The following is a 17,128-nucleotide window of genomic DNA, read 5'->3' on the forward strand; positions in this document are numbered from 1 at the left end:
AACTGTCTTTGGCTCAGGTCGTGATCCTGGGTTCCTGGGATTGAGTCCCACATTGGGCTCCCTGATTGGCAGAGAGTCTGCTTCTCCCGCTGACCCCTCTCCTCTCATGCTTTCTTTCTCTCTCTCTCTCAAATAAATAAATAAAATCTTTAAAAAATAATAAGTTTTAAATTTATTTCTAGTATAGTTAACATGTAGTGTTCTATTAGTTTCAGGTGGGCTGTGTAGAGATTCAGCAGTTCTGTCTCTACATTGCTCAGTGCTCATTGTAAGTGCACTCTTAATTCCCCTCGCCTATTTCACCATCCCCCAGCCCGCCTCCACGAGGTAGGCATCAGTTCATTCTCTATAGTTAAGCATCTGTTTCAATTTATACATCTTTTGTTTGCATCAACATTTGTGAAATTTGACATAGATATGCCTGTCTTGAAAGTAGCTGATAACAGAAACCTGGAATGTATGTTTGTATGTTTGCTTTTAAGACTATTTTTTTAGGGACACCTGGGTGGCTCAGTGGGTTAAAGCCTCTGCCTTTGGCTCAGGTCATGATCCCAGGGTTCTGGGATCGAGTCCTGCATCGGACTCTCTGCTCCGCAGGGAGCCTGCTTCCCTTCCTCTCTCTGCCTGCCTCTCTGCCTACTTGTAATCTCTCCCTGTCAAATAAATAAATAAAATATATATTTTTAAAATACTATTTTTTTTAGAGAAGTTTTAGATCCACAGCAAAATTGAGAGGAAGCTACAGAGATTTCAGTACCACCCTCTCTCACCAGATTGGTACATTTGTTTCAGTTGAACCTATGCTGACACATCATTATTACCCAAAGTCCATACTTTACTTTAAGGTTCACTTGTGTTTTATGTTTTGTGGATTTTGACAAATATATAATGACACGTATCCATTATGGTATCATACTGAGTATTTTCACTGCTCTAAAAATTTCTTGTGTTCCACCTGTTCATCCCTCCCCTCACCAGCTGCTGAAGACCACTGATCTTGTACTATCTTCATAGTCTTGCCTTTCCTAGAATGTCATATTATTGGACTCATACAGTGTGTAGCCTGTTCAGATTCATCTTTTTTTTTTTTAAGATTTTATTTATTTATTTGTTAGAGAGATGGAGAGAGTACAGGCAGACAGAATGGCAAGTAAGGCAGAGGGAGAAGCAGGCTCCCTGCGGAGCAAGGAGCCTGATGTGGGACTCAATCCCAGGACCCTGGAATCATGACCTGAGTCACTTAACCAACTGAGCCACCAGGCATCCCCAGATTCATCTTTTTTCATTTAGTAATATGCATGTACGGTTCCTCTATGTCTTTTCATGGCTTGATAAGTCATTTCTTTTTAATTCTTGAGTAGTTTTCCATTGTATGATATATCACAGTTTTTACTCATTTAATCTACTGAAGGACAGACTCGGATTGTGTCCAAGTTTTGGCTGTTATGAATAAAGCTACTGTAAATATTCGTGTATAGGTTTTGTGTACCCAGAAGTTTCCATCTCGTTTGGGTAAATACCAAGGAGCTGGATTACTGGATCATCTGGTAAGAGTATCTTTAGTTCTGTAGGAAACCACCAACTGTCTTCCAAAGTGGCTGTACCAATTTTGCATTCCCTATTGGCATATGACGTGCAGCATCTTTTCATGTGCTTATTTGCGGTCTGTATATCTTCTATGATGAGGTGTTTGTGAATGTCTTTGGCTCATATTTTAATGAAATTTTTTTCCTGTTGTTGATTTTTAAGAGTTGTTTATGTTTTTGGGTAACAGTACTTTGTCAGATGTGTCTTCTGTAGATATTTTCTTCCAGTCTGTGGCTTGCCTTATTTCTCTTGAATATTTCTCTTCACATTGTCTTTTGTAGAGTAGAAGTTCTTAATTTTAATGAAATCTAGCTTATGAATTATTTCTTTCATGGATCATGGCTTTGATTTTGTATCTAAAAAGTTATTGCCATACCCAAGGTCACCCAGATATGGGTGTTACATTCTAGGAGTTTCTCCTTTGTTGTGTTCTAGGAGTTTCATAATTTTGCAGTTTACTTTTATGTCTGTAATCCATTTTGAGTTAGTTTTTGTGAAGAGTATAAACTCTGTATCTAGAGTCTTTTCTTTCTTTCTTTCTTCCTTTTTTTTTTTTCTTTTTTTTTGGTATTTAGATGTCCAGCACAATTTGTTGAAAAAACTCTCTTTGCTCTATTGTATTGCCTTTGTTCCTTTGTTAAAGATCAATTGGCTATATTTCTGTGGGTCTATTTCTTGGCTCTCTGTTTTGTTCCGTGGAACTTTTTTGTCCATTCTTTCACCAGTAACATACTGTCTTGAATACTATAGCTATAGAGTAAATCTTGAACTTGAGTAGTGTTCGTCTTCCAACTTTGTTGTTCTCTAATATTGTATTGCCTATTCTGTCTTTTGCCTCCCCTTATACATTTTAGAATCAGTTTGTTGATAAACATAAAATAATTTGCTGGTATTTTGGTTGGGATCACATTGACTCTATATTTCAGTTTGGGAAGAATGGACAGCTTGACAATATTCAGTCTTCCAACCCATACCTAGACTGTTTTTCCATTTACTGAGTTCTGTGATTCTGTTCATCAGAGTTTTGCCGTGTTCCTCATATAGATCTTGCACATATTTAAAAAATTTTTTTTCTGAAGATTTTATTTATTGAGAGAGCGAGCACGCAAGAGCATGATGAGGGGTGGGGTGGAGAGGGAGAGGCAGGAGCAGACTCCCTGCTGAACAAGGAGCCCAGCATGGGCCTCAATCCTAGGACCCTGGGACCATGACCCAAGCCAAAGGCAAACAACTAATTGAGCTACCCAGGTGCCCCAGTCTTTTTTTTTTTTTTTTTAAGATTTTATTTATTTATTTGAGAGAAAGAGAGCGTGCATGCATGAGAGGGAGAGTTCAGAGGGAGAAGCATACTCCCTGGGAGTATCAGGCTGGGAGCCTGACATGGGACTCGATCCAGGGACTCTGGGATCATGACCCAAGCCGAAGGCAGTTGCTTAACCAACTGAGCCACCCAGGCGCCCCAAGGTGCCCCAGTCTTGCACATATTTTATTAGATATATACTTACATGTTTTATATTTTTGATTATTAATATAAATTATATTGTGTTTTTAATGTCAAATTCCACTTGTTCACTGCTGGAAAGCAATTGACTTTTGTCTGTTAATCTTGTATCCTGCCATCTTATTGTAATCTCTTATTAGGTCCAGGAGGTTTTTTCTCAGTTCTTTTGGATTTCTATAGTGATCATATCATCTGTGTCCTCTCCTCTCAAGGGTTCCAGGAATATTTTTTTTCTTTTAATACATTAGAAACTGTATAGTTTTATTAAATAAAATATAATAAGTCCACACATAGTCCTAATAAAGCACTTCAGAATCCACTATGTGCTCCCTGGTCAAAAGACAGATTATAAGCAATCAAGAAACATTCTTGTTCTTCTCCTATAATGACTAGAGAGTTGTGCTTTCTTTGGTTTTCTACACTGAGGTGAATTATTTAGTAAATGTGGATGTAAAATAAATGTATACCCTTTTAGGAAAGAGTTGCTATACTTTGATATCTGAAGTTTTTTGTTTGTTTGTTTCAATCTCATCAGCTGATATTCATGACTTCTATATATTCATGACTTTGTGACATAATTGCCATTAGGAAGATACATCAGGATTTTAATGGATTGCCAACTTTTTTCCTAAAGATTGATATATTTAGAGCAATATGTTTATAAAATTCAGAGTGTTCCTTTGTGTTACTTCAATGATGCCCTGAATACATATTTTATGTTGATTTTATCAGTGTTATGTCAGCCACAAACAGCATCTCTATTTAGGTTTTCTTCATACATTTTACATTTCAGTGTCCTCAATCTTCCAAAGAAAAGTAGATACACACAAGGCCTATTTAAAAAGAGTCTTTCATATCTTTGATGCAGATCAATCAGCTCCATGATTTCACACATAGGCTAGGAGCAAAAGTGGAGCATGAAGTGGTAATATTTGCTTTTCAGAAAATCTCAGATACCATGGATATAAAAAAGGGTGCATTGGAAATAATTATATCTACCCAAATATCTGTCCTCTTGATCCTTTGAAGAAGTATATTGTCAAATAAATTGTTTCAGTTCTGAATTATTCTCTATAGTGAATACTCTGATTTAGAGTAATATCTGAAAAGTAGTAATGACTTGCTGCTTTTACTATGAATTCAAGAAAAGTCTTTGATTTTTTTGTTGTGTTGAGCTTTCACTTGTTAGGATGGAATGGTGACTTCTAAGATCCTTAAATGCACAATCAGAATCTAGAAGTCTTTATAGTGTTTTCTAAGAAGTATTTATCTTCAGCCAAATTTGGCTTCAACTCTGTTGTTAATTCAAGTATTGAAGAGAGTGAAATTACTAAGGATTAGAAAAGAATAGAAAAGAAAAAAAGCTAATATAGTTATCCTTAACTCTTTGCACGTTAAACTGGGTATCATTTGATTATTTTGTTGACTGCTGCTACTTCAAAAGAATTTTGCTGTCCCTGGAAAAACATATATGGGGTTGTTAATTTTGATTCCTTTATTGTATAGGAGAGAAGAGTGGAACATGGTAGACTTCGAGCAGTTAATGACCACTCAAAGAAATAATGACAGTTGTTACATAGAAGAATTTGTAGTTTTAGAAAGTGGTTTTAGATTCATTATCTTATTTGGTGTTCACACTACTTAGAATGGTTGATATGGAGGTTTATTTTTTCTGCTTTGTAACTGAGGAAATTGAGAAACTGTTACTCTTGTCCAAGTTGATATGTTGTAGTAAATAGTAGAGCCTACATGAAAATAATAAGATTTCTGGTTCAGAGGCTTGTGTGCTTTTTACTGAACCACAGTATTTATCCAGAACTAGGACAATAAGATGGTGTCCTGCATTTAGCAGCATAGAATATATATCTTTACCATTGTTTTGCCTTGGGACCTTGGAAATGATGAATTAACCGCTTTTTACCGTGCACTCTGTTTTGATACTTAGCAATTTATGTCTTACAGAGTTGTGACACTTAAAATGCTTGAGAAGAAAGATTTCTTTGATTATTTTATTTTTAAAAAATGATTTATTTTATTAGCATTGGAGAAGAGGGTTGAGGTGGGGAGAGAGAGGATCTCAAGTAGACTGTGCACTGAGTATGGTGCCCAATGTGGGGCTTGACCCCATGACCCTGAGACCATGATCCAAGCCAAAATCAAGAGTAGGACGCACAACTGATTGAGCCAACCTGGTGCCCCTTTAATTATTTTTATTTTAATTTCTCATTATTTACAGCATTTTACCCATTTTTGTTTACTTTGTTATTTTTACTTTTCATTATCATAATTGTTTTGTCATTATTATTACCTTAGTGAGATATTACATTATAGACACATTTCATATTTAGAGGGGAAGGAAAGAACAAATTAAAAGTAGGAAAATGGATGCCAGAATTTATATATTCAAATCAGTGCTACCTTTCCAAACAGTTATCTTGAGAAGCTATATACTGCTGCCATTGCTCAAAATATCCAGTGGATCTCATTTTTAAAATAATGAGTATAGGATTTTATTTGCATCTATACAAAGAGGTACATATTCAACATGAAAATGTTAAGTCAACTCATTCAGTACTTGTTGGGTTTACATGATAATGATAATCAACATTCAGAACCTTTTTAACTAGGGTGTATAGATTTGGAAACAATGGTTTTGATGAGTATTTTTGTAGAGTAGATTGATAGAGTGGATTATCTTTAAATTAATGATCTTTTTTTCTCCCCCTTAGTCAGCAGATAAGCAGCGAGCTCTAGAAGAAACCAAAGCCTACACCACCCAGTCCTTAGCAAGTGTTGCCTATCTGATAAATACCTTGGCCAACAATGTCCTACAGATGCTGGATATTCAGGCATCCCAGCTGCGAAGGATGGAATCTTCAATCAATCATATTTCGCAAGTGAGACAACACTGTTTTCCTATTTTGCCTATGAGGAACACTTGTTAAACATAAGCTATCTGTGTCATGCTGGCAGCCTTTACTATGTGATTTACTCACACATATGATTTGGAAAATACAAATTCAGTATCAGGTTGTTTTTTGTTCTTTTTGTTGAGTGATTATCTTCTCTGTGATTTTGACAGGGAAGAAGATTTTAATGGTTTCTATTAAAATTCAATAGTCATAGGAAAATAATCAGCGTTGAGGTAAAAATGTGTCTGGTTTCTTCCAACTTTTACCAGATTTCATGTTTCTTTATCTTTCTTAAAAGATATTAACATGATAGCCTTGTCATTTCTTTAATTTTTTTTTTTCTCTTGGTAGGATTTTTGTGCTCGCTTCGGCAGCACATATACTCCTGGTAGGATTTTTGTTTACCAGGATGGTACCATACCTACATAATGGACATATTAACCTAAGTGAACTTATGAAATTATCCTTATATAAAACTTAAAAAAATTAATATTCTACTTTTTCCATTTTAAAATCTATTCTCATAATATATAGAAACAATAAAATGGGAAAAAACCACCTTTTTCTACTGTTCAAACTTTTCACCTTTACTACTTTGCTTTACTTTGTTCCAATACTTTTTTCTTATAAATAGTTTTTAAAATGTAGGTGTGATTGTATTATGTATAGAATTTTGGATTTTACCCTTTTAACTTACTGTGGTAACAGACATCCTCCCATGACGTTATGAGCTCTTCATAAACATGTTCAATGGCTGCATAATGTTGCATGTATGTGTCATTACTTTCATATCCATTTTAGTATTTTGGAGCCATTTAAATACTTCACTGAGAAGTGAGTTTATAATTGCAAAATGAATTTTAAAAAAACATTAAAAAGATAAAGGTTTTGATCTGCCTGCTTCTCTTTGATGAGATCTTTGGAACTTTCCTAGTTCAGCACTGTCCTTTGAGTGACTTGATGTAGTATTCATTTTTTTTGAAGATTACTTATTTTTTTATTTGTCACAGAGAGAGAGTACAAACAGGGGGAGTGGTAGGCAGAGGGAGAAGCAGGCTTCCTGCTGCAAAGAGCCACATGTGGGGACTCTATCCCAGGACCCTGGGATCATGACCTGAGCTGAGGGCAGAGGCTTAACTGACTGAGCCACCCAGGCGTCCGTTGGTGTAGTATTTGATACTCTTTTATAACTAAATGATTAGAACTCTTCTGGAATAACAAGTTTTAAGATGTCCTTTATAAAAAAGGACATTATATTTTCTTTTTGTTCATCTTAAGAGTTCAGGACTCTTCTGAAATGGACTAATAATTTTTCAAAGTCTGAAACATAACTTGTATAATTAAATAAAATACAGTCCAGAAAATCAAATCAGATACAGGAGTACTCATATTATTTCTGTTACTTGAAAGTTCCATCAGACTAATTTAGAGGGATTAGTTGTTATTTAATACTAAATTTAATCTTAAATATGAATTTACTACTGTAACATTTTTTTTATATTCCGTATAACCTTTTATTTATTTATTTTTTTAAGATTTTATTTATTTATTTTAGATTTTATTTATTTGACAGAGAGCGAGAGAGCATAAGCAGGAGTAGTGCCAGGCAGAGAGAGAAGCAGGCTCCCGGCTGAGCAAGGAACCAGATGGGGTGCTTGATTCCAGGCCCTTGGGATCATGACCTGAGCCAAAGGCAGCCACTTAACCCACTGAGCCACCCAGGAACCCCTAAACACTTTTCTTTTTTTTTAAAGATTTTATTTATTTGAGAGGAGAGAGGGAGAGAGAGCATGGGAGTGGGGTCAGAGGGAGAAGCAGACTCCCGGCTGAGCAGAGAGCCTGATGTGGGGCTCAATCCCAGGATCCTAAAGCTGAAGGCAGATGCTTAACAGCCTGAGTCACCCAGGTGCCCCTAAACTTTTTCCTTTTTTAAGTAGGCTCCTTGCCCAGTGTGGATCTCAGTGCAGGGCTTTGAACTCATGAACCTGATCAAGACCTGAGCTGAGATCAAGAGTTAGAGGTTTAATTGACTGAGCCACCCAGATGCCACCCACATATAAACTTCTGTAAACTGTTTAATTTGCTGCTTGTTGTATTGCGGTGTGTCTTCAAGTAAAAAACAAAACCCCAAAAGAATTGATGAGGTTTTTGTTTTTGTTGTTTTGTTTTTTTTTGAATTGGTGAGTTTTAATGAATGAGATGTACATTTTATTCTGAAGAGACCCCTTGGAGGAAACAATAATGATGAAATAGATGAACTTAGATTTCTATAAGAGGAATGTTGACAAATGGCTAATCTGATAGAGAATTTTGAAGTTTGAAAGTCTTAAAATTTTTGTGTGTTTGAAGTCTTAGCAAAGGACCTAAAAAAGAAAGAAGAAAAGTGTGAATACAGAAGAAAAATTAATATATTAGAGTTCCTAAAGAGGATGAACAGCTTGTTATTAGTTTGTAAGAGAAAATAGGAGTGATTGTGAAGGTAGTAGACAGTAAGCAAATGACAGTGAAAGATAATCATCTATTTTTTTATGTAATCTCCATATGCAGTGTGTGGCATGATCCAACTCATGACCCAGAGGTCAAGAGTCGGATGTTCTCCTGACTGAGCCGTCCAGGCTCCCCAATAATCATCTGTTTTTTGATAATTCTGTACTACTTTGGTAGAGAAAGTAGCAGTCTTGAGGAGAAAGGTGAGTAAGTCTACCTTAAGTTGTAATTATTATGTATTCATTAATGAGGACATTTTTATTTTTGAGTAGCACATAAATATACATATAATTAGTAGGTCTAATTAGTATGGTCTTTTAAAATATTTTAATGGAATAAGTGAAAAATTGGAAAGATAAGTGGATAGAGATTTAGAAGATCAGAAATAACAGGGGCCTGAGTCAGAGCCCTGAATATGTTGAATCTTCTTTTTTACAATTGTTTATTTATTTATATTTTTATTTGTTTTGAATCATCTTCATTTGGAGTTGAACAGTCCCTGGACGGGTGAGGTTATCTGCAGCTGTCCGACACCTGTTAGGTTTATACAAAATAGTATGTTGAGTGAGAGGTTGAATAAGAGAAAAGGGGTGATGGAGGCTATATCTAAGAAATCAGTAAATTTTTTTTTTTAAAGATTTTATTTATTTATTTGACAGAGAGAAATCACAAGTAGGCAGAGAAGCAGGCAGATAGAGAGGAAGGGAAGCAGGCCCCCTGCTGAGCAGAGAGCCCGATGTGGGACTCGATCCCAGGACCCTGAGATCATGACCTGAGCCGAAGGCAGCGGCTTAACCCACTGAGCCACCCAGGCGCCCGAAATCAGTAAATTTTTAAAAATTATATATTTTTTATTATTTGCTTTAAGGATTGAAATATTTTTCAGCTATGTTTAATGTACAGGTAGAGTCCTTTGTTTTAAAAGTTAAATGAGGGGCGCCTGGGTGGCTCAGTGGGTTAAGCCTCTGCCTTCTGCTTAGGTCATCATCACAGGGTCCTGGGATCAAGCTCTGTGCCTGGCTCTCTGCTTAGCGGGGAGCCTGCTTCCCCCCTTTCTTTCTGCCTACTTGTGATCTTTCTCTCTCTCGGTCAAATAAATAAATAAAATCTTTTTTAAAAAGTCAAATGAATTTGAACTGAAAAATTATTTTATAGTATGAGAAAACGTTTTCTGTTTATAAAGCAAATACTCAGTAAATACTCTAAGTACAAGGATTGGCAAGCTTTTCTGTGAAGTGCCAGATAGTCAATATTTTAGGTTTTGTGGGCCAAATATGTGGTATCAGTCTCATATTCTCTTTGTGTGTATTTTTTTTAAAAGATTTTATTTATTTATTTGACCAAGACTGCGAGAGTGGGAACACAAGGATGGGGAGTGGGAGAGGGAGAAGCAGGCCTCCTGCCAAGCAGGTAGCCTGATGCAGGGCTCGATCCCAGGACCCTGGGGTCATGACCTGAGCTGAAGGCAGCTGTTTAACAACTGTACCACGCAGGCGCCCTGTGTGTGTGTTTTTAAACAACTATTTAAAAATGTAAAAAACTATTTTAGCTGGTGATGTAAAAGCAGTCAGGGCAGATTTGGCATGTAAGCTGTAGCTTGCAAGCCCTTGTTCTAAAATACTATTTTTCCCCCAAATGTTTGATACTTACATTTTTTATTATTCTTATGCTTTATTAAAAATATTATGTTTTTAGAGGGAGCCAGGAAATTCTTACAATATCTTGAGACTAGATTTTTTTTTTTTAATTTGAGCAAACATATTAGGTTTTGAGAATTTGGAGAGTAGATTTGGAGAGAAGCAAAGAAAAGGAGGTTCAGTCAAGTCAAAGACAAGATTACATGTTTATTGGATTGATTGTAGTGTCAGGAGTTATTCTGTAAGGGTTGTCTTGGTAGGCTGGTTGACAACTAGGAGATAACAGATCTCTGAGGTATTTGATTTCTTTCCTTATTAGAATCTTTTTCCTGTCTCCTGGGTAAGAACTTTCTCACTTTTTAGCCTTCTGTGCTTTAGCTCTTTTTTCCAGAGCTTTGGGAATGGGGAGGGTCAGGGATCGAGGTTTTATTTTGGTTCTTCTGCTGACTTGCCTGACATTTGACCAACTTGAACTTCAGTTCTCTCATCTGTAAAATGGTAGGACTGATTAGATGATTTCTGAGCTATCTTCCGTTTTGAATTCTTTTTTCTTTTGAGATTCTCACAAATGAATTTTTTTTCTTTCTGTTCTGCCGACTTTGCTGTGTACCTCAATCTGTGCCCCTCTGACCTCAACCTTCTGTTACTCTGATGTAACAATTATTTTCTAAATTATTCTGAATTAGAATCTGAGGATGGGAATTCCATTGACTCTTACCAATTATGTGTCCTGAAGATGTGTTAGGAACATACATAGTTGTGTTGTTTTCAACACAACAGAGTAATAACTCCTTCTCTAAATATCAAACAGGATAGAATACAACTATTTAGTGTCAGACTTTTTTGTAGTAAATGGATAATATAGCATTAAGTAGTATACTAATTTATACCACACTCACCATCAGAAGTATTAGGATAGGTTCTTGATGTGGACTACCTTAGGTATTTAAAGGATGGAAATTTTATTATTTTTATTATTATTTTAATTTTTAAGTAATCTCTTACACTCATTGTGGGGGTCGCACTTAGAATCCTGAGATCATGCTCCACTGAGTGAGCCAGCCAGCTGCCCCAGGAATGGCAGATTTTTTTTTAAAGATTTTTTTTTTTACTTTTACTTTTATTATTTTTGTTTTTATTTTTTAAAAAGATTTTATCTATTTGACAGAGATCACAGGTAGGTAGAGAGAGAGAGAGAGAGGGGGAAGCAGGCTCCCCACTGAGAGAGCCCAGTGTGGGGCTCGATCCCAGGACCTGAGCTGAAGGCAGATACTTAACTGACTGAGCCACCCAGGCACCCCCAAAATTCAATTTTAAATTAAGGAAATTATACTAAAGTTTATCAATATGTAATTATGCATAAAAATAGGATTTATACAGTTCTTAAATTAACTTCTTTTTTTTAAAAGATTTTATTTATTTATTTGGCAGATATACAGAGATCACAAGTAGGCAGAGAGGCAGGCAGGGAGAGAGGAGGAAGCAGGCTCGCTGCTGAGCAGAGAACCCGATGCGGGGCTCAATCCCAGGACCCTGGGATCATGACCCAGGCTGAAGGCAGAGGCTTTAACCCACTGAGCCACCCAGGCACCCCTTAAATTAACTTCTTATATATATAGTTTATATCATTTTATTAAAAAATGAATAACTGAAAATTATCATTTAGTAGTAACTAATTTGTTTTATGGGACATGAATAATTTAAAGCATATTTGTCATTTAAATAATTAAATACTTATTTGAAACAGTAACTTACTAATAAGAAATGGAAACATTTGAAAACACTCAACTTAGTTGAGTTAATCCACTGTAGGTGTTTGCAGATATTTTCCTACACTGACGGTCTGTGGTCTGAGGTACTTGTGCAGTACAGTCACCTCTCAATTATCTGTGTTAATGGGACACAACAGTGCATGGATAATCCTAAAACAAAGTACTTGATAGAATACCGTCTCGATACCTGTTGTGGCCTGTATGTGTTTGGATCCATGACGGAGATGTGAGAATGGGTCTCAGGCTTCCAAGGGAGCTGGGAGCCAGTATGACTATCTCAAGGTGATAAGAGGTGTTTTCGAGGCCTTGGGTTTAGCACTGCAGAGCTGAGATGCCATGGGGAGGCCCGCAGCATGTGAAATCAGACCCGGCAGTTGGAATGAGTAGGATAGAGACACACATTAATAAGGATCTTTCAGTAAGAATAGTCCACACAGTTGCAGTGATATTACTTGGTGTGTTTTTGGTTAACAGGTAGCAAAAAACAATAGTGTTTATTAGAAGTGTACTTGCATTAGTTTTGGTCATCTTTGTGTGTTAAACCCATATTTTACTTGCCACATGTAAGAGCTGTTACTGAGATCTCTACTAAAGTAAGAATAAATTTATTGTCATGTAGCTAGTTATTTCAGAAATCCAGGACAAATTTGGAATACCTTTTTCTTACTATTAAAATTCTTCCAAAATTTAACTTTAATGCATTCTAGTTTAGTAATGTCAAAGAATATTATGAAGGCAAATGCAGTGGTGATTAGTGAAAGCTATGAGTTTGATTTAGGAAAAACAGAGAAGCCATATTTTTAATTAAAAACATCATAGGAGCTTTACAAAAATTTTTTTTTTTTTTTAAATTTTATTTATTTATTTAACAGAGAGAGAGAGACAGAGAGAACACAATGAGGCAGAGAGGCAGGCAGAGAGAGAGAGAGAGAGGAGGAAGCAGGCCGCCTGCTGAGCAGAGAGCCCGATGCGGGGCTCGATCCCAGGACCCTGAGACCATGACTCGAGTCGAAGGCAGAGGCCCAACCCACTGAGCCACCCAGGTGTCCCCCCAAATTCTTTTAATACTTGCAGTTGGCTGTGAGTTGATGAGTGCTGAAGCTGGATGGTAGGTATATATAGAGAGAGGAGTTTTCATTCTGTTACTCTAATTTGAATATGATTTTCCCCAAGAGAAGGCTTTGAAAAATTTGAAGTAGGTGATTCCTGAAAATTTCAGAATGTTATGGACCAAACTTTCTCCTCCTTCCTTATGGATTAGATTTGTTGTCTCTGTTATTCAGACTCCAAATAAAACCATAGCTATTTTCTGAATATATATTTGATTTTGTTCACAAGAACTCCTACAGGTCAGCCTAGTGTGGTAGTAAGATGGCAAGAATACAAATTATGCTCTTTGGTTATCTTAACCATTTATGATTTTTATTATGTAGATGTTTTTAAAAAGCGAATGAAACCGAGTATCTGTACGTAGCCAGACACTAGAGACATTAATCTCTTAAGTCCGCTCTTGTAACAAGTTTGGAAACAATTGACATTTGAGAGGGCATAATGTAAGGACAAGTGAATTTGTCTTTCCTATACATCACTGGTTCTCGAGCAGGGAGTTTTTCCCCCACGGGGACATTTGGCAATGTCAGACAGTTTTGGTTCTCAGAGCTTGGTTCCGGGGAGTGCTGCAGGTCTGCTGGGATACGTGTTCACATCACGCAGTGCTCAGGACAGCCTCCCACAACAACAAAATGATCAAAATGTTAAGAGTATCACTGTTGAGAAGCTGCTCTCATTTTCTAAGATGTAGGAATTATTTTAGAGTAGACAGCAAGGAATATTTTATAACCAAACTCAATTCTTTTAATTTTCTGTGGAAATGTATGCTGTCAAGAATTATGTTTTAAACATGCCTTCCGTTTTTACTTAGAATTAATATAAGAAGCAACATTTTTCTCTTCAAAATTCCTCCAACCAATTCTTTTTCAAGTTTAGTGCTGGGAAAATTATCCTTCCTGATGAAGGGATGTATTTTTTTTTTCTTTTTTCTTTTTTTTTAAGATTTTATTTATTTGACAGACAGAAATCACAAGTAGGCAGAGACACAGGCAGAGAGGAGGAAGCAGGCCCCCCGCCAGCAGAGAGCCCGATGCGGGGCTCGATCCCAGGACCCCAAGATCATAACCTGAGCCGAAAGCAGAGGATTAACCCACTGAGCCACCCAGGCGCCCCGGATGTATTTTCTTGAAACTCATTGTTTGCACTTTGCCTTCCCTCCCAGGAAGCTGGAAGAGCCCAGATTAGGTTTATAGTTCTGAGATCTTTTCCTTTGCTATATTGGTTTTTGTTTTATCCTTAGTGTAGTGATCTGTGGGTTTGGGCTGTGTATTTGTGTGTATATAAAGTGAACACAGAAGTAGTATATAAGTGCCTCTAGGCCCCCCAGGCATGATCAGATGTTTTTAGTGCTTTTTAAAAAAAGTCTCAGTTTTTTCAAACAGTTAAAAAATATGTGCTTAGTATAAAATGTAATTGTGTATTAATGCAGATATGGAAAGTTGCTTTCCCATTTTTATTCTCCAGAAATTTGTTAATATTTTCACCACAAAAATTTGAAATTGAAGGTTCAATTTGCAGTTAACTTAGAATTCGACTCTGGACAGTTGGGTTTGCATTCTTATGGTTTCTTTTCTTTTTTTAAGTTTTATTTATTTATTTGTCAGAGAGAGAGAGAGAGCACAAGCGGGGGAATGGCAGGCAAAGGAAAAAGTAGGCTCTCCACTGAGCAGGGACTCCGATGTGGGACTCGACCCCAGGACCCTGGGATCATGACCTGAGACTAAGGCAGACATTTAACCTCCTGAGCTACCCAGGTGCCCTGCTTTAAGATGTCTTTTTCTTTTCCTTTTTTCTTTCTTTCTTTCTTTTTTTTTTTTTTAAAGATTTTATTTGTTCATTTGAGAGAGCACAGAGGGAGAGTGAAAGGGAGAAGCAGACTCCCCACCTAGCAGAGAGCCCAATGTGGGACTCCATCCCAGGACCCTGAGATCATGACCTGAGCCAAAGGCAGATGCTTAACCTCCTGAGCCACCCAGGCACCCCCATTTTCAGATTTCTTAAAGTGATAGTTAATACTGTCATAATGGTTATCATCCTTTCATTTCTATGTTATTACTGGGTTCTATTTTAGGAGAGGGGAAAGTGAAGTAGGGCCAGGGAAGAAGTAATGTCTGTTAATTGCTGCTTGAGCCAGGAGTGGTGTGAGAGATATGAACAATTTTAATGAGTTTTTTTCCTACTTTTTTGACTGCAATGCACTGTAAAAAATATATTTTACACTGCATCCAATACACAATTTCTGTATGTATTCTGTATATCTGTATATCTATATATCTATATATATAGTTATATACATAAATAAATGTTTCAGGAAAAAATAATATGTGTATATACAGTCTAGTATTTATGTTCTTTTTTATTTAAAATCATTGCTCTTCATATTTCACTAAATTACACTAAACAGCAGGTTGCTGTTTGAAAATTGCTCTTTAAGTGTATTAGTTATCTGTGTTTGTGCAGAAAGTCACCATCTATTAGCAAATAGAAGACTAAGTAAAAAAACACATTTATCCTATGTGAACATTTAATAAATAGGATGAATTGATGAAATATTTTATAAATATTTGTCATGATAAAATCTAAGCAAACTTAAGTGTTTTGTTTTAGTAAAAAGATGACTTAACAGTGTATGTATATTTTAAGCCTCTCTTCTTTTGGTAAATAAAAAAGCATTTGAACACCAATGGAAATTATATTAATAGGTCATTTTAAAATGTGACCAAATTAATACTTCGGGCTTTCTTAATCATTATGTTAGTTTAAATATTAATGGAGTTTGGGGAAAAGTTAGCATGCTTTAACCCAAAGGTTGGCACACTTTTTCTGTCAAGGCCCAGCTAATAAATATTTTAGGCTTTGCAGGCCATCAGTCTTTGCTTTAACTTCTCATCTCTGCCTCTGTACTGTGAAAATATGTATGCAAGTAGAATAGCTATTCTACTTGCATACATAGCTAAATATGTATGCAAGTAGAATAGCTAAATTTCTATTCCCATAAATTTTATTTATGGGAACAGAAATTTGAATTCTGTATAATTTTCATGTTATGACATTATCTTTTTCTGACTTTTAAAAACCACTAAAACATGTAAACACTACTCCTGAGTTGTTAAAGCCAAACAAAACAAAAACTTCAGGTTGTAAAAAAACAGTTTGTGGGCCAGATTGGGTCTGTTGGCCATGATTTGCGACCCTTGCTTTAGCATAAGAATGGAGAAAGCCAGTAGGTCCAAAAAGGACAAAATTTAGCAGTGGAGTTCAAGTATATGAATAATGATGTTAAATCTCTGAGGATTTATATTTTTATTTTTCTGAGTAATAGAGCTATACATTTTTGTGTTGTGTTTATATTATGTTTTGCAGACTGTTGATATTCATAAAGAGAAAGTTGCAAGAAGAGAGATCGGTATTTTGACTACCAATAAAAACACTTCAAGGACACATAAAATTATTGCTCCGGCCAATCTTGAACGGCCAGTTCGTTATATTAGAAAACCTATTGACTATACAATTCTAGATGATATTGGACATGGAGTAAAGGTAAGTATAATTTTTGTCAACCTTTTAAAAACAATAGCCCATAATGGAACTAACTCTTTAGAAAATTAAGCTTTTGTCTTTTCTTTCTTAGAAGCCCAAGTTTTGGCCCAGTTGTGGTTCTGAAGATTCCTTACTACTATAACTATTTCATCTTTCTTGCTTCTTCTTAGTGCTGTGTTTTCAAGTTTTAAATAGCCATCTTTAAATAAATTGCATTTACTTAATCGGTTATATAGATCAGGCAAATAAGTATGGCATAATTTTTCTAATCTTTTAATGATTTAATATGACTAATTAAAAATTTCCTCAGCATGTTCTTAAAGTACCTTATCTCAGACATTTATCAGCAAAGCTTTGGCATTAGTGTTCAGAAGGAACATGTATAAACAACCATGTACTTTGAATCTTTCTAAAATAATTTTACCTAAATATTTTGGGTGAGAATAGTGTCGAGGAAAGTAACATGTAAATTAATATTTCCACTGCTTTTGAATATGCAGCCATTATATATATTGGCTATTTTTTAAAATGTTTTGGAGTATCTGCTGTATAGTGCCATGATCAAAACTGAGGTGCATATAA

At 35.9% G+C, this 17,128-nt stretch overlaps 1 protein-coding gene across 34 annotated transcripts in view; it reads left to right on the forward strand.

Annotated features, from left to right (window-relative positions):
- ABI2 (abl interactor 2) overlaps nucleotides 1-17,128 on the forward strand; it is a 119,291-nt gene that overhangs the window by 56,678 nt on the left and 45,485 nt on the right. For all 34 annotated transcript variants that reach the window (XM_044241388.1, XM_044241391.1, XM_044241382.1 and 31 more), the window contains exons 2-3: nucleotides 5,818-5,985; nucleotides 16,370-16,546. In XM_044241388.1, coding sequence (XP_044097323.1) covers nucleotides 5,818-5,985; nucleotides 16,370-16,546 — 345 coding nt within the window. The remainder of the gene's footprint in view (nucleotides 1-5,817; nucleotides 5,986-16,369; nucleotides 16,547-17,128) is intronic.

Source organism: Neovison vison, chromosome 3 (assembly GCF_020171115.1).
Source record: "Neovison vison isolate M4711 chromosome 3, ASM_NN_V1, whole genome shotgun sequence".
NCBI classification, from domain to species: domain Eukaryota; kingdom Metazoa; phylum Chordata; class Mammalia; order Carnivora; family Mustelidae; genus Neogale; species Neogale vison.